Genomic DNA, 20135 nt, shown 5'->3' with positions numbered 1-20135 from the left:
CCGGATGTGAATTCTTTGCACATCTATGAGATTGTCACTTTGGCCTTTTTACAGGCGACAAGTCGTCCCTGAATTCTCCGGCGGCATCACTGAGAGATTCGCTGAAAGACTTCACGCACGGATGTTCGATTATGTTTCTTCCGCCGGACCACCGATCTAGATTTTCGGTTCCCGTAAAGTTTCTCGCGTGCAGCGACACGGATCAAAGCGTGAAACCGGGGATTACAAGCGGGAATCGAGCCGGTCTCGATCTCGCGACAGGTGCGGCTTCTTGGGAGCCGCCACAGGTGAACGTGCGTGATAATATACCGGAAGCCGAGGGATCGATGCTCATCAGTAATCCTCATTAAGCAACTAATAACAATGTACGTGATTACGTGCATTCCTCTGTACATTAATATGTGCGAATTTTACGCGTTTGAAAGCTTCCTATATATATATTTTTTTTTCTTTTTTTTTATTCTCCGTTAACTCTTGATAAAGTTACTAGTGTGCACAATTTTTTATATTATAATTGGACAGTTCATCTTAATAATAAAATATTTGGTCACAAGTTGTTTCAAAACTGCATACAATAATCGTTCTTCGCATTATTTATTAATCATTCTTACGCCTCAAGAGAATTCGTACAATTTACAGTGTCTTCATCTCTTTCAAGATTCAATGACATCGGCCTGACTCCGCATTTGTCCGACCCCGCAAACGATTATACAAATGCATCCCAATCATCTTTGAGAGCGCTTTAATTGTCACGCGTGTGAGAAAATCGCGCGTGTACGCGTTCTGCACGCGACGTGCATGTCGTGCATTCTTGCACGGCGCGGTGGCCCATTGTTCCCGCGTCGTTACGCAAGCTTCATCACTTCCTTTCGGCCGCTAGGGACCGCGGCCAATTAACGCTAATTATTGAGAACTATTAATTCGTCGAGTACGCCGAACTTAACCCTCCTTCCTCTCTTCGTAGGTCGCGTTATAATTTGTTCGATAAACCGGAAGCTCGCAAATTCCTCGAGGATGCTAATACGCACGCCACGTATGTAAGAATGCAAATGCTAATTAATTCGCCTCAAGTGAAATGCACGTTATTTTGCGACATGCAATGATATTTTTCTTCAAAAGAAAGTATACAAAAATAAAACAAATGTGGTTCATAAATTTCGTGAAAAAATTTCACGTTTTCAATTCAAATTAAATTATATAAAAAATTCTTTGATTAAAAAAATTATTAAAAATATAAAAGAATACGTATTGTTTTATTATATTATATAATTTGTGTGTAGCAAAATCTCTCTATTTAATTTTATTATTTCACATTTCTATATTTTATCATTATTAATAACTTTGACAATTATTTACTCCTTTCTTCTGTATTTATTAAAAATAATATTAACATTAAATAAAACATCGATAATAAATTTTATCTCTAACTCTAACTTATTGTCAAGCATTCATATATCCTTTCTATGCGTGTTCTATATTTGTTTCATTTCTTTGGCTGTAAGCGAAATAAACTTCACGATTGCCTAAGAAAAGCCGCAATTTGCTCGACAGATACAAAAACTCGCAGTAATTCACATTAACAATAATTTAACTTGCTCTAACCGTGAGAAATGGCAATTATTGAGACAAGCCGCTCTGCATTTCCAGCATAAAGTCATGTTCATTATCATAAGTATGTCTCATATTTAGCCCGATGTACGTCATAGGTTGGTCTCTGCCTTATGCATGCTTATCGAGCAAATGCATGATTATCGAGAGAAATCCGGCTTCTACTTACGGTACAGGATCGAGGTGGAGTTCAGTGTGTCACAGGAGGCCAAGGCAGCCGACTCGTATATATAACACCTGTTGAGAGCTTCCGAGAACACTTCGATGACGTTCCGCGACCTCCGTAGCAATCGGAAACACCTTATGCAGTCCTTATTATCATCATATCTGCAACAACAAATGGTATAAATTAGTACAATCATAATATTGATACTCACATGCCATATCTTTTGATCCTGAAATAGGTAAAAAATTATTCTTTTATGAAATATCATTGTTTATTTGCATTTTTTAAATATAATTTTTTAACATCATTTTTAACTCAGAAAAAAATCAGAAAAAAATTTCTCTGAAAGGAACTTTAATTTGATTAAAGAATCGAGAGACAGTCACAGTTAAGAGACATCCTTATAAATATGATACACTAGCCTTACATCTATCTACGATCACAAGCAGAAACGCAATATTATCTACGAAATTTAGGACGCACGAATCGCAACGCCAAATAAGAAAAATTGGAAAATTAATTAAGGGCTGAGAAAACTGTGATCCGGGAAAGAAACTTAATTACTGTAAGGTAATATAAAAGACGATATCCTAGGAACGCCATTAAAATCAACTACAAAATATCGAAACAACGATCATGACATCAGATATGTAAAAAAAAATAAGTCCCTCTTTCCCCTCTCTCTCTCTCTCTCGCTCTTTCTCTCTCTTATTCTGCCTCTTCTATTTTGATTAAAATCTGTACGGTCTGCAGCTCGCAAAACGGATTCTGCTTTGAAAGTCTTGGGATTTCAGTCAATATCGTCTTCATAAGCTTATATTAAATCAAGAATCTTGTCTTCATAATCTCGTAGGGCAAAAAACTTTTTCACGTCTTCAAAACTCCTTGATATATTAATTAAACCGAGAAAGTAATATCTATAAAATTAAATATGTAGGAATTAAAAATATTTTATTTTCAATTACAAAAATAAAACAAAAAATGCAAAAGAATGACATAGTGGGGCGAATGATATCGATCCTTGAATTGTCATCGTAAAATATCTGATCTCATATCCGATTCTTTTTTTTTATCCTTGAATATTCTACGAATTTTCTCACGAAATAAAGATACGCTGAGACATAAGACATAAGACATTAATGACTTATAATAGCGGCGCGATAGCGTCTCGATTAGAACATATATTAGCGCTCTCGTGACGAGCCTCTCGTGAATTAACACTCGACTTACTCGACACAGGAAGTGGACAATGACAAGTGCAAAAGAAAAAAAAAGGATAAGAACAAGGATCATTCTTATACTGCGCGGTGCCAATGACTTAGTATAGCAACGCGAGATTTCTCGAGACGAGTTAAATTAAAGACGTAAGAAATTTCATCGGAGAAAATGTTAACAATTAAATAAGTAAAACAAATGAGAGAGAGAGAGAGAGAAAGAGAAAAATAGTTTCTTCTTCAAATTTTTATTGATTGGTTTCAAAGTATCTACGGATAAAGAAATTGCTGTGAAACACCTTATATAACGTCAAAAATATTGACTCTTAAATGAAACGTTTGAACGCAGATTAAGATGTAAAAAAAGGCAAATACGAGAGAATATTGGTTCGAGACACTGTAAATATCTGAGAAAATCTATTTTATTAAAACGAGTAATTTTTGTTCAAGATTATGTGTAAGAGAAAAGAAGAGAGATACATTTTTTATTATCGCATCGTATTAATACAGCCGCTGTGGTACCTTTTCACAAACAATTACGAAAATGACAGTAATTGCAAAGGAGTCATTTGTTCAACAGTATCTCGTGTGTACCGTGCGTTCACGCAACAAAATCGCCGTCGCGATAAAAAGATGTAATTTAAATAACTGCGAGTTATTAACGTAACTACACAGGGGCGCGTGCATCCGAGAGCACGCATTCGCGTTATGCGTTACGCATAATACGCATTTTATTTGACTTATTGCTAGTGTTATATATAAATTAATCTAATCATTTTTTATTTTAATTATATAATATAATAAATACCAAAGATTTCATATTTAAATTCTAAAGTTATTCTTCTAATTTTTTAATTAAATGAACTTTTTTATAATCTCTCTCTCTCTCTCTCTCTCTCTCTCTCTTACCTTCTTTACAAGTGGCCATATAATATTTACAAATTAATATAATAATGTTATAAATCATAAATATCTCGATCGATTTTCCAATCACAGCGAGCGTAGAGTGTCACAACGACGCCAAGATGTGTAAATTACAATGTGGTACCTCCTGACGAGCGTACACGTTTTTACGACGTCAATGCAATACCTACGCTTATAATTGTAACGCCGAGGCAGTACCTATAATGCGTCGATATTATGCAACTTGGAATAAGCGTGTGGGTCTGCGATCGCGCGTATGGTCACCGCGATCTCTCAGCTGTATATAGGATCTCCTAGACTCGGCCGCATAAACGGCTTTTAAGAGAGCAACACGTGTGCGCGTGTGCATGGGAGAACCCTCCGGATATATTCGCCAACTGGAGAATGTTACATGATAAGTTTTGTCCATACCAACGACTATGCGAGTGCACGACAAGCATTCTTGTCTGAATTCGGAGTATTCGCCGCATGATATCCGTCTTGATGGCGTCATTCCTTCAAGTTTCTTATTTCCAGTATAATTATACACATTGCTACGGATACCTTAATGAATTGAACTAATTAAAGTATTGAACGTACTTCTATGAAGTTGATTTTTGACTAATTAATTTTTCGGAATATAAAAAAACCAAATTATAAATTAAAAATGTGAATTCTCCGGGTTTTTCTCTTTTTGGGAATTTATTTTTGATACAAAAAAAAAATTTAATTAATTTTTTTGTCAACTTTTATTTCTTTGGCTATTAAAATATGTTTTATCTGTCATTTATAATGATTATTTGTTTTGCTGGTTAGAATAATTAGATCTATATTTCTTATCAAGATAATAAGCCATATTCAGATTTCTCTCGCTATAAATAGTCTACGGAACGCTAATAATTAACGCGTTATCGCTAACTTTTTTATTCCGTATACGATCGCTGCAACAAAGTTTGTATAAAGCAAAATGCAATTTAGATCGCACGCGAATCCGAACGTCAAAAGCCTGCACGCTGCTTCAAACTCGTGAAACGAGTTTGAAACACGAAAGTAGAGGACACGACGCACACAACAACAGGTTAATAACGGCTCTCCGTTGTGTTTATTATTTATTTTGGAAACATCAACATTTTACAAGCACTTGAGAGCTATTTTATTTTGCTATCTATGCTACCATTTAAATTACGTACAATTGAAATCGCGTTCACTCTTTGCGAGATTGTCATCATCATCATCCGACTGCGATATTCTACTGACCCGAAATGTAAATTGTACTCGAATCAAATTTGCATAGCTGTACACGCATCGTAAGGCTGGCGCGAACGACAAATCGTCACGTAAACGAAATGTAATGCTAAAGATTCTACAATTTCGCATAAAAAAAATATTTATTTAATATCTTCTTATAATGATATTGTATCATAGAATTAGCATATTAAAAAGCATTCCTTGTAGATTTTATTTCTCACGAGTTTGTGCGAGTTGTATTATATGCTTTTATTAATGAACGATTGTCTCGAATTCAACCGGATTGTCAACGGAGTCGGAATCCGGATCTACGCCTCACAATTAGAATGACAAATGAGCCGGTGTGTGGAGGCATTTTAAGAAGTATGCGACACGTTTGTTGTTCTCGGCGCGATCCCGGAGGAGAGCTGACTCGTAGCGTCGTCAACGCGAACTTAGAGAGAACACGGAGGCGGGATACATGGAAACTGGAGGAGAGACGCTCGTACCATCTTCGGCTAGTCACTCCTCCGTCTTCACGGAGATTAATGATAGAAGATGGTATGCAATGGGCCCTCTGTTCTATCCAATCGCTGGAGGTAGGGCCCGTTCGAGCTTGAAGCATCCCCGACGACGATGTATTCTCTTCCGATGCCGTTTTTCAACGGCTTTAGAGCGATTGTTATGCCACGAAACGCATAAGCGCGCGCTGTATCGGACGGTTCACGAGCAAACGTCATCATTTTCTCTCTCACACTCATTGATATAATATTGTATGATCGACAGGACAATATTTTTGGAAGAGGAAAAAAGTTGAATTTTTAATAAATAAAATTCTAGAATTAAATAATAATTTTCATAAATATTCTAGAAATAAATGTATGTGTGTGGATAAGAAATATTTAATTTTTATCTTTTCGTCTTTTCACGATATAGCTAACTTTGACATCCTTTTTATTTTTATTAATTATATTATATTAAATAAAATATATATTTTAAATATTAGTTATTTGTCGGCAATTTTATCAAGGAGACTTTCGCGACAGACAGAATATAGCGATCATCATCTGTATGAGAACAACCGCGAGTGTGGAGAGGCAATTTACGTGAATTCTGCACACAGCTTTCGCGACGTATTGCTTGTCGCTCCAGTAAATTACTATTACAAGCAGCGATTATCGCTTAATAGCTGCGGCCTTGCTCGTAGGAGGTATCCTCGCGACATACGCATAAACGTCACTGTCATTTAAATAACACGTGATGACCACGCTTCGTAAAAATCGTGGGACACCCGATCGATTAAACGGAACGTTGCGAAAGGTTTACGAAAGAAAAAAAAATGCACGGCAATTAAACCGCGATTAAACTTCAAGCAATTAACGAGTTGCCTCAAGCGATACATATGTAATAGCAGCCATTTACTTATTATTCAAATTATATCTATCACAACTTATCTGTCCGTGTAATAAATCCTTCGGAGAAAATTATGTGATATATTATTATCATTATTCATATTATAATAAATTAATCGATTAATCTATGACGAGAAATAAAAAATCAAATTTATGATAATTATCACGAATTAAACATTACGTTTATATATCAAATATGACGAATATTAAAAATCAAAAATTTACTGAGTGTCTTTGTTTTCATATATTTTATAAAATTTATTTTTACAACACCGAGCACATAATATTACGTTGCAAACTTGAAACAGATCTTTTCCAGATCGTAAATGCGACAGTGACGATAATAAAGACAGAAGATATGATTTCTCGGAATATTCATAGCGTAGCTCGTTAACGATTCAACGTGAATCGCGAAGTATACGATCGTGTCTAGAGAAGAAGAAGAAGAAGAAGAGGAGGAAGAGAAAGGGGTAGGCTCTCACGTGTATGCCAATTTATGCATACTTGAACGGACAACACCCACATAGCTTCGTGAGCGTCCAGATGCATCGAAGAACTATCGATTGGCGCGACGAGGTCCTCGAACTTTGGATCTCTATGAGATTGAAATTTTCAATCTCAACATTGAAATTTTCCGCCAATCTATTGATTAACGAAAAGGCTGGACAATTTTCTTCTATTTTTTCTCATTTCGTTCTCCTACAATATATATGTAAACAAACAGCTATATATATAATTTAATTAAACAATTATGAAGCAATAAAAAAGTGTAAAAATTGTAATAAAAAATTATAATAAAAATGTCCAGACTTTTTAAAAATGCACAACCGCAGTTTTATAAATAGTATCTAATATTTAATTGTGTCTCGTCTTTTCCCCGAATATAGATTCTTTTTTTCTTCTCCCCCTCTACCCTTCTTCTTTTGAAAGGATATTTGAAAACTATGTCGATTTAGGGCGCAAAGATCTTGATGTTTCTGCATTTCTTTTTTGTTTTACGACTTTCTCTTTCTAGAATTAGCTCGGGTTCGCGATACGCACGCGACACGAGTGTCTGGAAAACCGGCTATTTTAGTTTCAGGCGAGCCGCAGACGTCGTGGCATCCCAGAAGACAACAGCAAGCTAATTTAACCTTAACCCCTTCGCACCCTTTCCATTTTCCGCGACGTCCAATCTCCCTTCGTCGTCGAATTCTCTGTCTTTTTGATAAAACGAACTCATCCCTTTCTGAGCGCGAATGATCCGCCTACATTCTCCCGTCTAGACACGCAGTGATTTATATAAAGAGCAATAAAAATTATGCACTTTTTTCTTCTCGATTATAAATATTTCGAGAAATATCGACTTTCAGCAAAAATTTAATTATTTCAATTGCGTTTATCATTTTATATATCTTGGTAATTAAAGTTTTTAAATTAAAATTCTACTAAAATATAAAATTCAATAGAAATAAAATTTAACGATATATAATCTATTTATCAAATTAATAATGCCAATTCAAAATAATTCTATGAAATCCAAATATCCAGTATTCGACAAATCAGCTGAATTATATGCAAACTACATAACTCTGGGATCTGTATACAAAATGCATTACAGATTCTCTCATATATAATCTCAGCATTAAATATTCCTTACAATGCAAACGCATCGGAGCATTTCGAATCTTGATAAGAGAACGTGAAATGATTCGACATCGTTACAAATATATTTAACGACGGGAATTGCATTCTTTTACTTCGCTGTCCCATTTAATGACATTTATATGTGCAACAAGCAGATGATTATAAATGCAACGTTCTATGAATATACCGTTACTTCTAAACCATCGAGTTTAAGCCATCGTTTCCTCGAACGCATCAACCAAAACTCCGTTCTTTCTTGTTTTATCAATAAATCAGAAGTTTGATGTGTTTATGGTGCCGCGCTTTCAAGACTTTTTATGTGTCTGTAAACTTTCACAACGATCGTTCGCGGTTTTTAAGACTTTAACACCTTAGTTTCGAGATCTTAGGTAGCGCGAGGTGCTGATAAAGATTTAAAAATATAGTCATGTTCCACTTGACAACTCAATTACACAGAATGTATATTGAAATATAAAAATAAAGTTGTGTCAAAATTCATAAGTAAAAATGACGGTAACGTGGAGATTATTTTTAAAAAATAGTGACAAAAATAAATTTTATATTTTATCAAATAAATCAAGCTAATAATTGCGTGCATGTATGTGGGATCAGAGATTATTATTTATTGCAAATTACCAGAATTTACCATTAAATATTTTTGTAATTAAATTCCAAATTAAACTTTTAAAATTTTATTCGCACTCTTAAAGCTTAATTTGAAAATATCGCCTTTAATTTTTTACATATTAAATTAATTTTACATATTAATTAACTCTTCATCAAAAAAAGTATTTCGAGCAATAAGTATTTAATTTTTGCTACATTAATTCACTAATCTATTGATTTAACGATAGAATCTCTTGTAAGCACGATTTTTTTAATTATTAACCGAATTAACCGGAATCTCGATACTTTTCTTGATGTAGGAAATGTTCACAATTTGTTGAATTAACTGACCTGTCCATTAGCAGCATGTTATCGCCGACCTTCTTGTGGCAATAGCCCCACACCGGTATCGCGTTGAAGGTGATGATAATGGTGGAATACTGAATAGGCTCGTTCGCCATGCTTCCGACGCCCTTTCCGCTCACTTGCGTCACGAATTCGCCCTGGAATTCCGCAGGAAAGTAACAGCCCACGTTGAACTGGGGGTTGTAATCTTGGAGAACCTCGCTGATTACGGTGCTATCTGAAATAGAGGATAAATCTCTATTAGAGCTAGCTAAATCAATTGCTAAATGTTGAATTTTGCGAGAGAAGCAAAATTTTATTAATATAATTAAGCGTTAATTTTAGTATCTATTTATAAAATATCACTTTCATTAAAACAAACAATTAATTAAGAATAATTTTAAATAATTTAATAAAAAATAAATTTTAAGCATAATTTATCTTAAAGTTATTTTGTCATCTCTAATCAAAATATAATATAATAAAATATAAAATATTGTAAATTATAACTTTAGATATATATATATATATATATATTTTTTATTTTTATAAATTATATTTTATAAAGATAATATCACACACACAATATCACATTTTATCAGGCAAATACAATTCAGTGACTGTGTAGAGAGTTATGGCATTCAAAGTGGTAACTAAATTCGTGCTCGGACACTCACACTGTTCTGCATTCAGCAATCCGTGAAAGGTCATTAACGTTACCACTAAGTTATCGCGAGAGACAGGTGTAACGATGACAGGTGGGATTATCAGCAAACTCGCGAGACGAGTAATATTATGTTTTCTTCTTTCTACATATACATATCTATAAGATATGAAGGTTGGCACGATTAATGTGCCAAAAAAGTTACAGGATTGTTGTAACGCATAATTTTTATTATTTCTTCAATAATAAATCTGAAAGTGTTAGAAATATTTTTAACCAGTACTTCCTTTTTAATATATTCGAGCAATCTAAAAATTTTTTACTTTTACAAAGCTAGTTTTAATAAAATAGAATAAAATTTTCAAAAAAAATTACTTTTCTTTTTATTTTAATTTCGTAAGTTTGATGAGAAAATCTATTTCGCAAATTTTGCTATTTTGAAAATTCCACCTATCTGTGAACATTCGTAAGAGACTAGATTCTCTTTTACACAGCGCTAATTGAAAAAAAACATGTGCGTGTAATTGGAAGTTGAGCAAAAATTAATGCGGCTCTTTGGCGGTTCTTTTTTTCTTTCATGTTTCTCTCTTTCTCATTACAATCAATATTCACGCAAAAAGCGTCATCGTAAATTACTTCACGCATGATGTACGCCATGTAATAAAAGCCAAATCACGATCAAAGCTCTCGTAGGTCCATGCGTTTATCGTAATTATTAACGAGGAATATTGTGCGTATATATTTTTTTGTACTGCGAATATATTCTCCTATATTCGTCCGATGAATCGTGTAACATTATAATAGGTAGCGGTTTGAAAATCTGTCTCGCGAAAGATTTCTAGCAGGCAGGTTGTATATGTATATATAATAAGTGAGAAGATACGTTTTTTTATATTATATATATATATATATATATATATATATATATACATATGATGAACAAATAATATATATGATAAATAAAAAAATGTATCTTCTCAGTTATTATTGTTCTGTAAACTATAATTAGGTTTCTCGTGGGCTGAACGACAGCGAGATATATCCCGTGCTCGAGGAAATACGTAAAAAGAAGACCGCATTTGCAAAAACTGTTGGAGCGTAATCACAAACGTATAATCATAGTAACAGTATTTGTCAAAATATAAAGTAGGAAAATAGGAAAAGTCGTTGATTAATGTATTGTGTATGATTAAATGAGTAAATATACTCATACAGATAAAACGAGTAAAATGATTAAATGTTAGTTGATGGCGGGCAAAAAGCCTACTTCAATGATGCACAAGAAAATCGCAATTTCCTACTTCTTATTTAGCTTCAAATAGAGATGTTATCTTAATAGAATTTCTTAATATAATTTTAAATATTTATATCAAATTCTTAATGATGGTTGATATAGAGAAATGATCGTTTATAATAAAAAGTCAAATACAAGTCTTTTGATCCTAAATTGTTATAATAAAATAAGAGAATCTCAAAGACGACATCATTTTATTCTTTCTACGAGCATGTAGAAATTCCGGATCTTATTAATTAATAGATAATTAAAAGTCGGCGTAAGGACACGAAAGCCTCGGCACGATATGTACGTCATATAGCGCAAGAAAATAAATGATACAGAATGAAAAGACGATCCATTGACTTACTCCATCTTATTAAGGGCCACAAACGCGAACGGAAGTGAGATCAAGTTTTTCCCACAAACCTTACCTAGTAGCACTTAAGTGCAGCGTACCTTTGTACACACGTGAATCTTCCGACAATCTGTGCGAATAGCGTTCGTCTCGATCCTTTAACCGTCCTTATTGTATTTTTAACGAAAAAATGAGATCCTAATGAGATTTTAAATTTGTAGATTCTGTTATATATTTTCATAATAAATTATATTTCATTAAAATGTTTTTCCAAAATTGAGAGAATTGGCTATCGATAAATAAAGAGAGAGAGAGAGAGAGAGTCAATTGAACACATTGAAAGTAAAAATTATATTACAATAAGTAGATTAAACTTTTTGCTAAGAACTTATGTCTATAGAAATCTCTTCTATTCGTCGGAATCTTGCCGCGAATGTGTACGCTATTAGCGCAATACACTTGCGTACGTAACATTAATTTATCTCGAAGCGTAATTTCCGCTCTAATGGACTACCATCAATATGCAGAGAGGATATGCGCGAGGAAATCGGCGCGGCGCAATCTCGATCGTATTCAATGTCTTCGCATGTGCGAGGGATGTAATCCCCCAGGCGATGCGACGAAGCCTCGCGCGCAGTTTCGTTCCTCAGGGATGCACATTCCTCGCGCGCAACCGCCCATGGGTGCCGGGACCCGGTCGGTCGATGCGTCGCAATTACTCGGACGACTTTTTGGTTCCGGTAGAAGGCGTTTCTCTCATTCTTTCTCGCGTGCATGCGTCCGCGCTGCATCTTATCGCTCTCTTTCATCTGCATAAAGGACGATCAACTGCCCCTCTTACGTGACCTTCATTCCTTACTTCATCTTCGCGATCTCTCTCTCTCTCTCTCTCTTATTTCTTTCTGCTCCTTTAAAACCTCCACCATCGGTCGATCTTTTCTTTGGATCAGATGTTTGCATATAGCCATTTGTTGGGATTATCGGTAGATAGTTGTTAATCGATATTCCATTACTCTCTTTATGAATCTTTAATCTTATCTAAGAATCGTACATTATAATTAAAGAGTGTCATGCATCGCGCTGGTGATATCTTGCCATTTACGGCGTTCGTGAGAAGCATACTTCGAGGTGCTTGAAGGTGCTGGGAAAAAAGTCCTATGTGTATATCCGCATAATTACGGGTAATAGAAATCTAGTTTTCCATGATGACAGATGTGATATTGATAATTAATTACATACTGAAAATAACTGATATTTGTGATTCTCGAAATTGTCAAGATGCGAGGCAAGATTAAAGTAATAGCTTCGGAAAAAGTTTTTTTTTATTCAAATATCAATTATCTCTTCTAAAAACAAATTTTGTGGAATTTAAGATTTTTATTTAAATTATTAAGATTCTTATTTAGAGAAAAAATTAAATTTATTTATTTTAAAGAAATTTATTTATTTTAATATTAGATATTTCAAATATATTAAGTTAGCTTTAATTGATCTTTCTCTCGGTAAGAAAAGTTCAAGAAGTTTTTTAAAGCAATATAGCAAAAATTGAGTTTAATAATTTCATCGTAACAATGTATTTAGAAAATATCTCAAGTATAAGATTATTTCGATTACAAAAACCAGACAAACTACTGTATTGTTTCCTCTCTCTCTCTCTCTTTCTCTGTATCTCTCGCTCTCTCTCATCAAGTCATTTACTTTTTTTCCATTCGCATGCCCTTCATCTCTCCACGATGATTACCCGACATTTCCTTTTCAACCTTTTCTTCGCCACTACGCGTTCCTTGGCTGACCGATTTAAGTTCCATCTCGTAAAGAGATACCAGGTGTTCGCGTACACAGGAGGGTCCTTAATCCGTACCTCCTGGTGAATTCTTAATGAATGCAACAGGCTCGATATGCCGAATGATCGCTCTGAAAATTAGAGGCTTGAGTCTAGAGAGTATGGGACGCAACCACGCATTATTTTAAGAAGGGGCTTGCCTCCGCTGTATCTCCACCTTCATATCAACAATTCTTAGTTCAAAAGATAAAACGACGCGACATTCTTTAAAAAATTAATTATTTTTTTCCTATACAAATGACCTTATAAATTTATTAATTCCAAAGAAAGAATATATTATGATCCTACTTATTTTATTATTAATATAAAAAAATTATTAGTAATTAATTTTATAAGTTTATAATAAATTATCACGAATACAAAAATATAATCATGCAAAAAAATATGTATCGTAAAATAAAATGCTGTTCGCGCGCAATAAAATTTATTTATTCAAGGAAATTAAAAATCAATGATCACGAAGTTAAGGGATTATTGGGAAATCAATCGTGATCAAACTGACTTGGCGCGAAGATGGATGTAGATTTCGCGACCATTTATCACGAATGATAGAAGGATAGATCGAAGATTGGACGATCTTAAACCGTGTAGTGGAAATCGGCGAGGCCAAGACCGTCTCGGTTATGAAATATCAGCGATCGTTGAATTTCACCTTTACGCGCGAATCAGTGGTACCGTTTTCTCGGCGTTTAACCCGACATCTCCAAGCTCGATCCTATCCCGAGCTTCGAGATCTACGTCGCACGGTACAGGCTCGACTCGGAGAGACAGAGAGAAAGGGAGAGAAAGAGAGACAACGATCTTCAAATTACGGCCGTAATATCTGTCAGAAGATCGCTGGCGCTTTCCATTAGATCGGGAGGTCAGACTTCAAAACCGTGCGAAAGGTGTGGCCCGGTATATCGAGTGCACCGCTGCGGCTAATGCTGTTTATTATCGGCTCGAGAGAGCTGTATATTTGTGTACGTTTGCATGTCGCGCCGCTATCACAATTTCACGATGATTTATCGTAGACGAAGTCTATCATTTCAAAAGCGCGCAATAATCGAAATGCTCGAAGCAATAATACGCCATATGAGAGAAAGTTGTATAAAAAACATTTAGATTGTATTTACTTATAGATATATGATTGTCAAATGCTTCAAATTTTTGCCTAAGTAATATTAAGAGTTAAACTCTCAAATGCAAAATAAAACAATTTTTTTTTCTAAATATAAATCTCATTAATTTAATTATGACATATTTTAAAAAATTTCTGAAGATAAATTTTTCTTCACGATGACAATAACATATATTTTTTAGATTAGATTTTTTAGATTAGTAGAGCATTATATTATATTTTATAAATATCTATATATGCTTCAAATTAAAATAAAATTCATAGATTAATTAATACAAGATAGTGCATACTTTCATTGTAAAGAATGTATAATAAAAATATTTATTTTATGCAAACTATCGTGAAATATCATGTATTTTATTATACTAGTATAGCACAGCTCTTATACTTGCTCCCTTGTCAGAAAGAACTAAAATTATATGCTAAAACGATGCTCGGCGACCAGCCCCGCGGTCTACTCCCACGTCTCGCACCATTATCTATGGTAAAAAAAAAAGGCACATGGAAAGACGGGCTGCGCTAAACTAAACTCTCGGCGACAACTTCGATAAATCCCCGGCGCCATCGGTTCCGCCGTATAATCGCGCACCCCCGTCGATTCCCGACCGTTCCGGGGGACGAGGAAGGCACGTTCTTCGGGGCCTGGCCTGGCCGGCGCTCGCGCTAGCTAGCTCTGGTGACTTCAAAGCCGTGCGAAAGGTGTGGCACGCGGTGTGGCACGAGGTCCTAGAGTTATGAGGCCTCTCGCTTCTCAGGAACTCGAGACCACCGAGTTCAGTCGTATATATATATACTGCATGGAGAGGCGCGATGAGCAGCGAGCAAAAGAGAAGTCCAAGTTCTTTCTCTTTCTTCTCTTCCTCTCCCTCCTGTTTCAATTCTCACCCTACAGCCTCCTTCCACATGCCTGTCTCTGTCTTACCAACGACCACTCAGTTGATCACTTATATTTGGAGAACCTCTTTCGCTGCTCAGACTGAAACGCGAATTGCTCTAAGCGGAATTGTCGTTTCTGGTTCGAAATCTTTGGTTCTGAGAAAGAACCTTGAAATCTCCGGATGGCATAAAAATTTTTCCATTTTCTTCGAAAAAGTTATGTTAAACTTGGAAATATAATAAATAACAATTCTTGCTTGCGATGAGTGTGGTGATCTATAATGACAAACACATTTTATATCGTCAATAATTTTTTAGGGGAAGAAGACAATTTCCGACCAAACATCTTTATAGAGACCATAATCCTGTCTGTAATCTCATTTATGCGTGACAAGCAGGGAGGAGCTGAGAGACATATTTATCTTCGCTACAAAAATCGTATCATAATAAATTTAACGGCCTTCTGTAGCATTTTTATATTATATTTCATAAATCCATAAAAAAATATTTGACGATAAGGTAACTAATATTATACATATATACATATGGTACACGATGGAAGTTAAAATTATCAAAGATTGCTTTCAAGGAAGATTTTAAAATTTTAGCTCTTTCATGCGATTGGCGATTGAAAATTCTTAACTGTCAACTCGACTTTTAATTTCCAACTCGTGTAATTGTCGAACGTACGTCAAATTAAATCCAAAATAATTTTTGCGAGAACGTAAAGTCATTCGTAATTAAACGCTATTGAACGAGTATGACTTGTCGTTTTTAATCAAGCAGTCAAAATGGAAGATATAATGAAGCGTAATGAGAAATTTCCTTGAATAACGTCACGCTTATTTAGTAATGATGAATGAAGGTATGCCTTCGAAGGTCGCGTGACGCGCGCACGACAGGTTTTATTATGTCTAGCACGATCTCTTATCCCGCAGGTTATCACGGAAGGAAGTCGAGCGGCTGCTTCGACGGTAAATCTCACATCTGTGTCGGATGACATCAGCTTTGTCGGTTATCTCGATTGTAAGAATGCCGAGTGCGAAAGCTACGAAGCATTGAGTCTCATGTTTGTCATCACCCGAGACTCGTCGGGCTGTGGATGCCGTAGATGCACGGGATAAGCGGCGTACGTACCGTGTAGCGAGATCACTACCGTGATTCGCGACCCGTTAATGGTGGGCCCTGCACGCCTCGTTTACTTAAGAAAGTACGCGAGTCCAGGTACAGTTACTAATCACCGGTTTGGCAACGACAACGCGAATCTCTACGGGGAGGTATTTCTGGGATTTCTGAGAACGGTTAATGAGCACCTAAGTGATCGCAAAGTCCATTATTTTCGCGTAAAGAATTTCTGTGACACATGGAGGAGGAAGTGACGCGTGTAATTTTTTTTTTTTTTTTGAATTACTTTAAATTTATGTCCAAGTCCTTCCGCATCTTCTTTATATCCAGTTCATGCAAAAGAGAACATCTAACGTTAATTCAACGACTAGCTCGTAAAATTTGCAATTCTCGATAATAATAATTCTTGCAGATATCACGTGAGATAAATTAAAATTCATAAAAATTAAAAATTGAAACTGCAAGAATAATTCGCGCATATATATAATTCAGGCATACTCATGTATCGAAGTAGTTCGTGGAGGAATACGATTACGGAGGCGTGTGGAGAAGATGATATAAATAATCGGAGTCATCAGGAAGAGGGGGAACCCCTCGCATTTGCGTTTGTCATCTCGACTTGCGGTTATCGTTAAGAAAGAATGCTAAAGAGATCTACCAGAGCCCACTCTCGTGTTAGTCACCTGAGACCTCTGACGAGTCCGTATCGGAGCTCCGTATCGCAGATAAAGAGTTATGTATATGTACACGGGGAGATACAGGCCGATTCGAAATTGATTCATTTGTATGTGACAATAGATACTTTTATCCTATCATTTTTGAAATTTATTCTGATACGTGTGAGAAAATAGATAATTCTATTTAATTTATGAGATGGTGCAAACTAAATAAAATAAAATATTTAAATGAGTAATCACAATATAAATAAAAATTGTTTAAATTTTAATACATCAAAAAAAAGCTTAAGTTATGGATAAAAAATTCTAATGGAATAAAATCGCAAAAATAAAGTTTCATTCCTTTTCCTGTTATAGCTCTAGCGGCGAATTTGCCGAGACGTGAAAAATCTATAATATCAAATAAAGAAATATTATTTTGTAATGTTTCGTTGCATCTTTGCTAAACGTTTGTTTTGCGAGAGCCGATAGTTCTGCTGCACTCTGTACAATTATATTCGCGTGCCTGTAGCCGCGCATATATAAAAGGATCTCGTATCGGTGTTGGATGCCTATTTACAAGGAGAGCCGCCCGAGTAAACCGATATCGGACTGATAGAGTGGAACTCGAACATAAATCGCATTACAAGCAAAAATAAATCGAAAGTAAGAGCGAGCGAGAGAGAAACCGATTGAGAGAAGCTCTTAATCGATCGCATACACAAAATTCTCATATCGAAATTCAATAAATTATGATAATAATAACAGACGTTCTATATGCTAATTTTTATATAAATTTATATTTCTCTGAATATTTTCATAATGAATTCTTGTAAACATATTCTTTTCCATGATTAATTTTGTATAATACACGATAGTTATTAATTCGTATATTCCCTCAGAAAATTATATAATAATGCTTCCATTATTTTTGCTACTAAAGACATGTAGATTTTAATTTCTCTTAAAAAGAAAAAAATATATAAACTATCAAAAGGCATTAAAAGTGTATATTTGTAACAAACGCATTTACATCAAGAATTCCTAGATGCTGAGCTTGAGCTAATGCATGAATTATTGTATAAATCTCGTCTCTTGCGCTCGCGTCAAAATTCATCCGCGCGATTTCGTCGTCATCGTTGTCGTTGTTGCATTACGTGACCAGAACCACACATAGATACTACGATATATAAACGAGCCTTCGCGATAATGACCAGCTCCATGCTCAGTTGAACGTACTGCTCATGGTTATCATAAATTATTTCTCATTCATCGTTCGTCTAATCAATGGATGACAGATGGAGCACTGGCGATGCGACCGCTCGTCTGTGCAATTGCGATTGCAATTCGATGAGAGGGGGGTGACAACCCTTTCCTATTCCAATCGCGCATGTCACATGTTCGATTTTCTTCACAATTACGGACACATTCTGCACAATTCCGTGATAATTAGAGATTCGATCTATAACTTTTCGTATGTGTTGATAATTATTCGATAATTAATCTTTTCTTGATAAAATATTTATATTTATTTTTAATATATATATAAAATTGCAAGCAAAGAATCTAGGAGTGTCTTTTATATCGAAAATTTGTTATCAAATATATCAAGTTCCGAAATGCATGATTAAGGACCAGGTACTAGGTCATGGACCACAGTGCGACAAACATTGTGTGTGAAGTAGTAACTGGAATAAATTACGGTGAGAATTCTCACGGGAGAAGAGAGGCGCACGCCTCTCTTTCCTCGAGGCGTTGGCGAACGCAAATGCGCAAACAGTGTAACAAAGTCGTAACGGCGCTATTATCTGCTTAAAACCACAAGCGGGCCGATTGCGCGCGCGGGCACCAGCACCTCCGTCACGCTATCTCGACGCCCTTACTTAAGGGAGCGCCGCCGACCTGCGGAAGAGGGAGAAAGAGAGAGAAAGAGCGCTATATAATACCCGTCGAGATCGCGAGCGACGTGGTAGATATTTGCTATCTTCGCTGGAAAACGAGCGTTTCCGGCGGCGACGGTGCCTCGCCTTTCTCGTTCCGCGTCCTCTGTTTATCGAGCCATGGGAAACGTAACCTTCGCGTATCTCGCTTTCCTTCCTTATGAAGGAAGTCGAGAGCGGGCGGGGCGGGCGAGCGTACCGTCAGCCGGGTTTAAGGACCTTTGCATCACGCTAAGTAGCCAGCTCTTCGTCTCCATGAGAAAGAGAAAGGGAAAGGAAGAAAGTTCTTTAAGAAAATTATTATAAAGATTAATTATAATTATCACGAAATTATTGTCTTAATAATTTTTATCTTCTCTTGTATAATAAATATTATACAAGGATTGAAAAAGTTTTAAGATTCTTCTCATTGTCAGTCGTTTCAATCTCAGCTGTTTAGCTGATAATTTTCCACGTAAATCTGAAATCGTGATCGTTTCGCAAGTATACAGTTAACGTTGAAATTTCCCTTGCCACTTTAATCTAAGGCAATTTGTGTTACGAAAGCTGACAACAATGCGAAATTTGCACGGCGAAGAAGCGAGATGTAGATAGGAGCGCGATTGCGAGCGCGTCGAGAGTATACAGAGGAGGAGCCGCGGCGTTTTACAATACACGGGTTTCCGCGAAGGCGAGTTGTCGTCATCTTATCGAGCCATCAGATCCGAGAGCCGCGGAGGTGAGCTTCAACTTGGTACTGTGGAAAATAGGCTGGTGCACGGCTCTGTCCGAGTGAGGAATACAAGATCTTCGCGAAACGCGTTACGAGCGAGCTGCGGCTTCTTCAATACTCTAGCCGCCTTCCTTAGCGATTTGCGCGTATACATGGTAAACGGAAGCGAGCTATTAGCAGACTCCGGGATCTTGTTCCGCCGCGATTTATTTTCTTTGTATGTTACCGTCTCGAGTTTTTTACGCTCGACGCTGAACCGGAGAGCGATAAAATGTTGATAACGACGTGATTTCTGGAAGAGAAGAATCGCATGATTGCCATTGTGCCGTTTAATTTGCCCCGATTCGTCCCAGTCCATCTTTTTCTTTAACCGACTCCTCCATTTCCTGTCATTCATCGTGAATTCCGAGCAGAAAGAGGCAAGATAAAAAATATCTATGTACATGATGGAACGCGATATT

General features: G+C 35.9%; 1 protein-coding gene across 3 annotated transcripts in view; it reads right to left on the bottom strand.

The window, feature by feature from the left end:
• The window catches only part of LOC126856262 (uncharacterized), a 60161-nt gene that overhangs the window by 6692 nt on the left and 33334 nt on the right, over window positions 1-20135 (bottom strand). For all 3 annotated transcript variants that reach the window (XM_050604638.1, XM_050604637.1, XM_050604639.1), the window contains exons 4-5: window positions 9114-9345; window positions 1778-1935 (exon numbers count right to left, since the gene is read on the bottom strand). In XM_050604638.1, the coding sequence (XP_050460595.1) occupies window positions 1778-1935; window positions 9114-9345 (390 nt within the window). The remainder of the gene's footprint in view (window positions 1-1777; window positions 1936-9113; window positions 9346-20135) is intronic.

The sequence above is a fragment of the Cataglyphis hispanica genome, chromosome 18 (genome assembly GCF_021464435.1).
Source record: "Cataglyphis hispanica isolate Lineage 1 chromosome 18, ULB_Chis1_1.0, whole genome shotgun sequence".
Classification (NCBI taxonomy): domain Eukaryota; kingdom Metazoa; phylum Arthropoda; class Insecta; order Hymenoptera; family Formicidae; genus Cataglyphis; species Cataglyphis hispanica.
The sequence above is the reverse complement of the archived record's forward strand: the minus strand, read 5'-3'. Positions and strand labels throughout refer to the sequence as shown.